General features: G+C 45.5%; 2 protein-coding genes across 2 annotated transcripts in view; both read right to left on the bottom strand.

Moving 5' to 3' along the window:
- GNAL (G protein subunit alpha L) overlaps positions 1–10,852 on the bottom strand; it is a 206,115-nt gene that overhangs the window by 22,930 nt on the left and 172,333 nt on the right.
- On the bottom strand, positions 4,164–7,230 carry CHMP1B (charged multivesicular body protein 1B). The gene has a single exon (XM_017868806.1). It carries the CDS (start codon positions 7,101–7,103, stop codon positions 6,504–6,506), a length of 600 nt encoding a protein of 199 aa, XP_017724295.1. The 5' UTR covers positions 7,104–7,230; the 3' UTR covers positions 4,164–6,503.

Here is a 10,852-nt window from a genome sequence, read left to right as displayed (position 1 = left end):
CAAAAAAAAAAAAAAAAAAAAAAAATTTTTTTTTTTGTGAAAACATATAGCAATTGGAAATCTGTCAAGGAAAGTAAAAAACTTTTCCCAGTGTTAATGAAATTTGATTCATGATATTTATCTACAAGATATAAATATACAGATGGATCCCAGGTACTCAGGAGGCTGAGGCAGCAGGATCACTGGAGCCCCGTTCATACTGGTGGAGAAGAATATTACTCATATGGTGACAAAGTACCAGGCAGTTGTAATGCACAGCCAGAGTTAAGATCCCTGCTCCTTAAAAGGGGTTCCCAGACTCGTGGCATATCAGCGTCACTGGCAGACCCACTGCGTCAGCATGTGCAGCTGAGCCACGTCCCAGGTGATCAGCGATTCTTGGTGCATCGTCATCCAAGAGCGTGTTCCTCTTAGCTTTCCCCGCCTCCCTGCTTTATGCTCTAATCTCTGCCTGAACCATTATTCTCCTGACTCCTGCGCTTTCTCCTTTCCACAGGGTAAAGTTCACACTTTTAATCTGGCCTCGAGCCCTTTGCAATCTGTCCAGTCTCCCCTTCAGTCTCTTTTACATCGCATGAACCCTCCACTCCAGTCAAAACTCCCTATAGTTTTTGGCCTCTCAGATCCCATGTCATTCCTGCTTCCCGCCCCCACCCCCATTTGAAACCTGAGATTAAACCCTGCCCGCTCTGGGAAGCCACTTCTAACTGCCGTGACACAGCACTACCTCAACCTCACTTTCTTTTTTTTTTTTTTTTTGAGACGAAGTCTCGCTCTGTCGCCCGGGCTGGAGTGCAGTGGCCGGATCTCAGCTCACTGCAAGCTCCGCCTCCCGGGTTTACGCCATTCTCCTGCCTCAGCCTCCCAAGTAGCTGGGACTACAGGCGCCCGCCACCTCACCCGGCTAGTTTTTTGTATTTTTTAGTAGAGACGGGGTTTCACCATGTTAGCCAGGATGGTCTCGATCTTCTGACCTCGTGATCCGCCCGTCTCGGCCTCCCAAAGCGCTGGGATTACAGGCTTGAGCCACCGCGCCCGGCTCAACCTCACTTTCTTCTGGCACTTACTGTTTCACAATTCGATGAGCATGGCATGCTGCCTTATGCTGTGATTTAATCCTTTTCAAAGGTTGAGATATAAAATAACATAAAGTATGTAAACAGTCCTGATCTTAAGTGTTCTTGATTTTTTTTTAAACATCTGGATATGTCTTGTCCATTTTTCTATGTATGTCTTATCTACCTATCTGTACTGAATATCATGTAAGGGCAAAAGCATGTTCTAATTTCTAGAAAGCAGCCCCACATGGCCAGCATATTTTGTACTAAATCTTTCCCTGCGTTGTCATTTAAAATGTTTTAAATTTAAAAAATTATTTGTTTTTATTTTTATTTGTTTGGGACAGTCTCACGCTGTCACCCAGGCTGCAGTGCAGTGGCACAATCTCGGTTCACAGCAACTTCTGCCTCCTGGGTTCAAGGGATTCTCCTGTCTCAGTCTCCCGAGTAGGTGGGATTACAGGTGTGCACCATCATGCCTGGCTAATTATTTTTTTGCATTTTTAGTAAAGACGGGGTTTCACCACGGTGGCCAGGCTGGTCTCGAACTCCTGACCTCAGGTGATCTGCCCGCCTTGGCCTCCCAAAGTGCTGGGATTACGGGTGTGAGCCACCGCGCCTCACCTGTATTGTCATTTTGAGTAAACACTGCTGAATTATTTGTCCTGACATTTCTCAGCAGGGAGAGAGGATGTACAAACCCTGAAAAACAGAGGCAAACATTTCACTGTGGGCAAATGCTGTGAAGGTAGAGGACACAGCTCTTGAGTGTCCATACTTGGGATTCTGGGCACCCAGGGTGCCTGCTTTACCTGCCTGTTTCTGCTCTCATCAGAAAGCTCGAGGCACTATCAGGAGTGAGTACCCAGGCCAGGCACACGTTCGCTCTGCAGTGCAAGGAGCCCACGGTGGGGGGCACCATACCAGGCCCCGAGATTGACACCATGACAGACACTGCCTGGTCCGGGCTCTATGGAATTTGCAATATAATGTAGAAAAACAAACCTAGGTAAACCAGATAGCATTTTGCTAATTCCAGTCAGTTGATTAAACACAAAAACAAAAACAGGGGACTGTTCATCCATCTGCTTAGTGTCCACTGGCTTGTAGCTTTTTGCTATAAAGATCTTGAGCTGCCGGGTGCGGTGGCTCAAGCCTGTAATCCCAGCACTATGGGAGGCCGAGACGGGCGGATCACGAGGTCAGGAGATCAAGACCATCCTGGCTAACATGATGAAACCCCATCTCTACTAAAATACAAAAAACTAGCCGGGCGAGGTGGCGGCGCCTGTAGTCCCAGCTACTCGGGAGGCTGAGGCAGGAGAATGGCGTGAACCCGGGAGGCGGAGCTTGCAGTGAGCTGAGATCCGGCCACTGCACTCCAGCCTGGGCGACAGAGCGAGACTCCGTCTCAAAAAAAAAAAAAAAAAGATCTTGAGCTTTGGACTTTGGCTACAGAATTGCCAAGAGGATGTTGTGTTTTTGTAGAGGAAGTCCTCCCTTCTGCTTTATAATATGCTTGGCCAGCTGATGCTGATACTATGCTCAGTTAATAAGGTTATCTTATTATACTGGTGCTTATTTTCAGCAGTCTTTTTTTTTTTTGAGAAGGAATTTCGCTCTTGTTGCCCAGGCCGGACAGGCTGGAGTGCAACGGCACGATCTCGGCTCACTGCAACCTCTGTCTCCTGGGTTTAAGCGATTCTCCTGCCTCAGCCTCCCAAGTAGCTGGGATTACAGGCATGCGCCACCATGCCGGGCTCATTTTGTATTTTTAGTAGAGATGCGGTTTCTTCATGTTGGTCAGGCTGGTCTTGAACTCCCGACCTCAGGTGATCTGCCTGCCTCGGCCTCCCAAAGTGCTGGGATTACAGGCGTGAGCCACTGCACCCAGCCCAGCAGTCTTTTCCAAATCAAAGACAGCAGGGCGGGCACACAGTGTCCAAGCCTCATGGTCTGCCTGTATTTAAAAGGCATATACATTGGCATTCCTTCAGCAAGAAACAGCTTTAGTAAGAAAATTCTCCAGTAGCACACAGTATCTTCTGGGTTCCTGAGCTGAAATAAACTAAAAGTAAAGTATTTTGTGTATTAATCCAGTCTACTTTTTTTCTTTCAATTCTAAATCCATGTTAGAAATTGTGCATTTGAAGGCGGAAAAATGAAAGGAAGAAATATAACTAGTAGTTAAATGGGAGATTAACTAGTTCCCTGATGTGTTTCAGTTGGATACTTTTGTAAATTATATCCATCTCTGGCGTAGGGAAGTTTCAATGTGAAAAAGAATCTTGTAGCCATGAAGAAACAATTACAGTGAAGAAGCCGGGGGCCAGGCGCATGGTGGCTCACGCCTGTAATCCCAGCACTTGGAGAGGCCAAGGCAGGTGGATCACTTGAGGGTCAGGAGTCCCAGACAAGCCTGGCCAACATGGTGAAACCCCGACTCTACTGAAAAAAAAAAAAATTAGCCAGGTGTGTTGGTGCGCATCTGCAGTCCCAGCTACTCGGGGGCTGAGGCAGGAGGATCGCTTGAACCTGGGAGGTGGAGGCCGCAGTGAGCCGAGATCATGGTGGCCCTTCAGCCTGGGCGATAGAGCGAGACTCCGTCTCAAAACACCAGCAAAAAAAATAAGCCAGGGATCCTAGAAATACATGAGAAAAAGCCACACTAACCAAACAAAAATTTAAGTGGTAAGACTGAGGTGAATTGGGAAAAATATCATGCTTTCTGAACCAAATCTACCTCAGAATTTTTTTTTTCTCTTTTTGAGACAGAGTTTCACTCTCGTTACCCAGGCTAGAGTGCAATGGCGCAATCTGGGCTCACCGCAACCTCTGCCTCCCGGGTTCAAACAATTCTTCCGCCTCAGCCTCCTGAGTAGCTGAGATTACAGGTGCACACCACCACGCCTGGCTAATTTCGTATTTTGAATAGAGGCGGGGTTTCTCCATGTTGGTCAGGCTAGTCTCGAACTCCTGACCTCAGGTGATTCGCCCGCCTCAGCCTCCCAAAGTGCTGGGATTATAGGCTTGAGTCACTGTGCCCAGCAATTCTTTTTTCTTAAGTATTTTTTAAAACAGGATGCACACTCACATCCAGTAACATGCAGTTTAAAATGATTTGACAAATTCCTGTGATTTACTTTTCAGTATTTAATCAACTGCAAAAGTTAGGAAATAATTCATGGGCCTGTAGTGCTTTTGAAAATAATATTTATGACTCATAAAAATGTACATTCATAATAGTATGACATGAACATATTTTAAGAAAGTTCAAGCATATACAAGCATTGTTTAATCTCACAAAATATATTAATTTTGGTGGGAATATCTGCATTATAAAAGGGTCTTCAGTTTACCAAAGGGTTCAACACTAAGCTGTTTTAAAAGTTGTAATTATTTTTTCCAATCTAAAGAGGGGTTAAGGCCAGGTGCAGTGGCTCACGCCTGTAATCCCAGCACTTTGGGAGGCTAAGGCGGGAGGATCACCTGAGGTCAGGAGTTCAAGACCAGCCTGGCCAACACAGTGAAACTTGTCTCTACTAAAAATACAAAAAAATTAGCCAGGCATAGCGGTGTGCACCTGTAATCCCAGCTACTCGGGAGGCTGAGGCAGGAGACTTGCTTGAACCCGGGAGGTGGAGGCTGCAGTGAGCCGAGATCGCGCCACGGCACTCCAGCCTAGGCAACAGAGCGAGACTCCATCTCGAAAGTAAAATAAATAAAATAAAAGAGGGGTTAAGACTCATGCTGTCCTCACACATGGCCCTACACAAGCACGTGGAGGATAGGAGACATGACCTTCTAAGAGGAGTGTTCTTGAGAGAAGATGCTGGGCAGACAACCAACAAGTGTCCCTTAAAGCACACTTCAGAACAACATCCAAATATAAAATAAATATGAGGGTCACTCCTCATCTGCACACACCTGTTACACCTGGTTTTTTTCCCTTACTCATTTACACTGGAAAACATGTTATAATAGTGAACAGTTGGTTACGAATCTTTCAAAGAACTTGGAAGGGCCCCTATAATTATTTTCTGAAACAATGGAATTATCTTATGGAAAAATCTTCCAGTGAAGGAAAGGGTAAGTTTAAAAAAACTTGAATTAACTTAGGTTAGAATACTTGCCAAGGTAAAAAGTTGCTTTTCTCCATGTTTCGAGGCTATGAGAAAGCAGTGGCTAGCTACATGCTTTACTTTTCAGCCAGAAAATACGCACTGCCACTCCTGAGAAGATGGCAGGCAGCAAAGCTGGGCTCCAGCCTTGAAGAGTCAAGCTTTCTCCTTCCTTCCAGTCCTACCTCTTTAATTCTCAGACTTCCAGTTGGCTGGATGTATACATAAATGACTGGCATGGCTAAGTAAAACATTCCAGCTTATATTTTCAAGGTTTTCAAAGACTTGTTGCTTTTGGACAAATTAATAAATGCAAATTAGAACTTAAACTGCAGTTCTAATTTTATTTCTATTTTTGGTTGTTAAAATCAAAACAAAACCTACACACACACAGTCCCAGCGTTTTCTCAAACAATCAACAGTTCTTTGGCAATGTTAAGAGCGTGTAACAAGACTGCCGTGCTAATTAGCATAATTTATAAGACGTCTAACAGTGTTGAAACAGGAAAATAACTACAAACTTGTTCGTTTGAAAGACACTGTATGTCACACTTTCTAAGTCTTTTTAAAAACTCAATTTAGTAAGTAGAAAATATAAATGAACAAATTTAATTTTTCCAGATAATAAAGGAAGTTATTCGGCATTTTCCCAGTTATGCAAAGACAATTATCACATGAAAAATGTATAGAATGTAAGCAGTAAGAGACTATTATGCAAAAATATCCTAAGGTAATTTCAGTATAAATTATGGGACGAGATTTATTAATAATATACGTTATGAGATCAACTGCAGTCTCACTGTGAAGGCAAAAACAAAACCCAAAACCCAAAGGATAAACAGAAATAGCACAGTCTACCGAATACACTGAATGGTGTTTATAGCTGTATAACCAAACTAAGTAATCTTTCCCCCCTCTTTAACTTGTATGCACCGCCTGCCATTCTAGATATTATCAATCACACTAAATAATATCAATAATAAAAATCAACCACCTTCAATCTGATCATTCTGGTCAGAAAACTGAATACAGTTTTGACCAGATCTTCGAGAAAGATTCATATACACCAAATTAACTAGTTCTGTCAAAAGCCTGCTATAAAAATACCATCATTACGAGCTATACAGAACTTCAGAATCCAGCTAAGAGTGAAGAAAAACTGAATTTCTTAATTTATCTGGAGGGGACGACTGTAAACCCAAAGGTAGAAGGGCATTTCAGCATTCTGGCGGTTCAGAGTTTCTAGGGTATAGTATCTCTCTAACACACAGAGAGCATGTCAAAGGGTGGCTATGGCCAGGAAACCTCAGAGCGGGTTCTGCCGTCACACTTGATCCCGAAGGCGGGCCAGTCTCTGAGACAGTTCATCCTGCTCCGCCGAAGCCACGCTCGTGCCCACGGAGCCGGTCTGCCCCTGCGGCAGCTCCATGTTGAGGTCGAGCCCCGCCTCATCTGCCATTTCCTGGAGCAGCATATCCACTTGGTTCTGGGGAGTGGTGAGCGTCGTCGTGCTGCTCATCGTGTCTTCCATTTGCTGCGTCTGGACGTCCAGAGTTTCAAACTGGTGCTCGAATTTGTCCATCAAGGCAGAAATCTTCTCCAGATTCATGGTCTTCAATGTCGCATCCATTGACTTAACCACACCAGCCATCGACTTGGTCACCTTGCCCATCGTCACCGCCGTCTGGACCCTGGCAGCCACTGCATCGACTCGCGCACTCATTCTCAAGAAATTCACCGCCTGGTTCTTCTGGCGGATGGCATTTTCGGCGTGTATCCTCGCAACTTCCATGTTGCCCTTCTGAATGGCCTTTTTAATTTTGGCCTTTTCGGCCTTTTCCTCCTTATCGCATTTTTTGGCACTCCTGCTCAGTTCTTTGGCCGCGAACTTCAGGTTGAACAGGTGTTTCTCCATGTTGGACATAGTCGGACGGCTCCTGGGGGTCGGCGGCCCGGCTGAGACGTGCGCGGAAGAGACAGAAGGTGAGGTAACTCCGCTCCCGGCCGCCGCTCCTTTGTTTTGGTCCCACTTCCTGTTTCTACTGTGCGCGGCGCAGGTGGTGACGTCAGAGCCCAGCGCCAAAGGCGGGGCCTGCGGGACGGACGGCGCCGGGGTGGGGCCTGTGGGACGTACGGCGCCGGGGGCCGCGCACGCAGGGGGATTCTGGCCGGACGCTCCGGCGCTGTACGCTCGCGTCCTGCGCTGCCTTCTACCGGGTTTTTAAAGTTATTAACGTTATTAGTAAATTCACAAAAATTAGTGTCCACACGCACTTTCTTAGTAATCTACCGAAGCAGACAATCTGTGGAGATCCGCGTGTAAAATTACCCAAACTCCAAAGTTGGCAGGCTTTATAAAGGGTGACCGGCTAGCTGGCTAAAACCCAGGCAAACATCAGCTAGGTCTTCACACTAACGCTTGCTTTATTAGCATGGGTAATTTCCACTTTCTCAGGGGAACTGGAAACCAGGGATACATTAAAACAAAACATTAAAACAATACATTAAAACAAACGGGTCATTGACGCGTCTCCATCTTTGACTACAATTTGTGCTGCAGTTCTGTAATATCCTTTTATTGCATTGGGTGAAAATAACCTTCAAAACTGTGGCACCACCAAATTTATACTTTGGCTGGAAGTTCAGCTTCTAGGTGAGTTGCCAGCAATTATCATCCAAAAATCGTCCCGTGGCTTAGTAATAAAAAGACCCATCTTTTGCTGACACCATTCTATCTTTTTGATGTTTTATAAATATCCAAGGAACTTCACTCACATTTAAGTTTGACAGGCTAAACTGTCATTTTAAATTATGCAGGCAGAGTATGGTGAGATATCAGGACCCACACCCACGGGCATACATCAAAACTGTCACTGTGTATTACGCCCTTTAAAAATGCAGGCTTTCAAATGGCAGCAATGTGTGCTGTCGCTTTTCTCTCTAGAAAGATTCCTCCGATACAGCAGTAACAATGCAAGAAGACCGGATCTGCCCGAATGAGCTAGGCTGAGAATGAACCCTGAGAGCGAATTCTGTTTAGAGATCATTTTAATCCAGCGGCCCACCACGTCGCTTAGCTTTCTGTGATAGCTTGCCAGTCAGTTTCACACCACAAGACCTTCTGAAGACATAGCTCTGATGTTTTCACTCTTTCTCCAAACCCTGGGCGTGGAGGCTAAACCTGCTGTGCAGCACGCTGGCTCCCTTGTCTTTCGCGCCTCTCCGCCAGTCAAAGCAAACCGCAGCATGGAAGTTGAGCGTTATTTGTGTCATTTTAGGTCCTGGTTTTTCTTGGAGTTTGCAAACTAGTTTCTTGTCTCGCTTCCATGTCATGCTCCATAGTTTTCTTTTTTCTTTTCTTTTTTTTTTTTTGAGATGAAATCTTGCTCTGTCATTCAGGCTGAAGTGCAGTGGCATGATCTTGGCTCACTGCAGCCTCTGCCTTCTGGGTTCAAGTGATTCTCCTGCCTCAGCCTCCCAAGTAGCTGGGATTACAGGCACATGGCAGCACTACGGGCTAATTTTTATATTTTTAGTACAGCTGGGGTTTCACCATGTTGGCCAGGCTGGCGTCGAACTCCTGACCTCAGGTGATCTGCCCACCTTGGCCTTGCAAAGTGCTGGGATTACAGGCGAGAGCTACTGTGCCCGGCCCATAGTTTTCTTAATGACAAATTCTGACTAGGTGAGATGGTTTGGAATATAATCATGAGAGACTCAGATGATGATAATAATGACAATTAACATTAATAAAGTACTTATGCACCAGACATTGTTCTGGGCACTTTACATAAATAAACTCATTTCAGCTTCGCAAACCCTATGAAGTAGATACTATAAATGTCTTCAGTTCACAGGTAATGAAAGGGAAGCACAGAGAGCTAAGAAACTTGCCTGAACCCACACATTAGGTAAGTGTTAGAAACCGGATTCCATGGATATATTTGGACCAGTAATAAGGCACTGGGGAATCCAATAAACATGAGTTAATAAGAATAAAATAATGATCATCATGTAGCCTAAAGAAAGAAGTTGATTTCCAGCTGTTTTTTTGAGAAGACAGAGTTGCATTGACTACACAGTTAATATGAACTTTATAAAGTGTGGATACAGACTGGGCATAGTGGCCCAGGAATGTAATCCCAGCACTTTGGGAGGCTGAGGTGGGTGGATCGCTTGAGACCAGGGGTTCAAGACCAGCCTGGCCAACATGGGGAAAGCCCGTCTCTATTAAAAATACAAAAATTAGCTGGGTGTGGTGGCGCATGCCTGTAATCCCAGCCACTTGGGAGGCTGAGGCAGGAGAATCGCTTGAACCGGAAAGATGGAGGTTGCAGTGAGCTGAGATTGCGCCAGTGCACTCCAGCCTGGGTGACAGAGAGAGACTCCCTCTCAAAAAAAAAAAAAAAAAAGTATGGTTGCTAAAAGAAGTTGCCATCACCTGATCACCTGAAGCTGCATTCCTTGAATGATGACGCCTCTACTTTCTGCGCCGGAGAGAAGGGATAGGTGGAGTTCCAGAAGCCATCTTCCCAGGAAGACCAGGACAGACTAGAATGCTGAAGAGAAGGCTATTCTCCTCTCCCTGACAGTTCCCCAGCCCTGCCCTCCTCTTTCTCTTATCAACACCCCAGCCATTTCCATGGTGTTCAATAGGATCCATAGCTAGCTGCTGTCATGTTCACACTTCCAGGGAGAGATTTGCTTCTGAGCTCCAAACCCATATGCCTGGCTGTCTCCTTGGTGCTGGGAGATTTGTGGTCCAAGACTGGCAACTCTTCAAAGTGACTGAACTCAGTCCTTTCCCCCAAATCTGCTCATTCCCATTTACTACTGGCACCTCCATCTACCTCGTCATTCGAGTTGGATTCGGCAGAATTATCTCTGGCCACCGTGGTATCTATATCTGCATCTACCTTGGCTCTAAGTTTTTTCCATTCTTTATATTCCATTGAGGTTGACAACCTTCAGAGTCTGTTTCAGCTTGGTGTGCTTTCTCTTTTTGTGTATCTAGCAAAAGGAAGATTATTTTGGTATTATTATTTTTTTTTTTCTTTTTTTTTTTGAGACGGAGTCTTGCTCTGTCGCCCAGGCTGGAGTGCAGTGACCGGATCTCAGCTCACTGCCAGCTCCGCCTCCTGGGTTTACGCCATTCTCCTGCCTCAGCCTCCCGTGTAGCTGGGACTACAGGTGCCCGCCACCTCGCCTGGCTAGTTTTCTTCGTATTTTAGTAGAGACGGGGTTTTACCGCGTTAGCCAGGATGGTCTCGATCTCCTGACCTCGTGATTCGCCCGTCTCGGCCTCCCAAAGTGCTGGGATTACAGGCTTGAGCCACCACGCCCGGCCGGTATTATTATTAAAGGAGGTTTTGGTCCTACCACCATGCTGATTGTACCTGAAGACGTTCTGGACCCCATGCAGATGTGAAAACAGAACATACAGTTTATAATGACCGGAATTGTTTAGCAACTACCACATTCACATTGAAACCTTACAAGTCCCATAGCCAGATTTTCTCTTAGTGAAAAAAAAGAAATTTTTGATTAAAGTGCAGACATTTCTAGAAAGCTGCGAGTCAAACCAGTTAATTATTTTTATCATGAAATGGGGAAGAAAGGCCGGGCGCGGTGGCTCAAGCCTGTAATCCCAGCACTTTGGGAGGCCGAGACGGG

This window comes from Rhinopithecus bieti, unplaced genomic scaffold (assembly GCF_001698545.2).
Source record: "Rhinopithecus bieti isolate Rb0 unplaced genomic scaffold, ASM169854v2 scaffold_4654, whole genome shotgun sequence".
Classification (NCBI taxonomy): Eukaryota; Metazoa; Chordata; class Mammalia; order Primates; family Cercopithecidae; genus Rhinopithecus; species Rhinopithecus bieti.
This window is presented reverse-complemented; position numbering and strand designations above follow the sequence as displayed.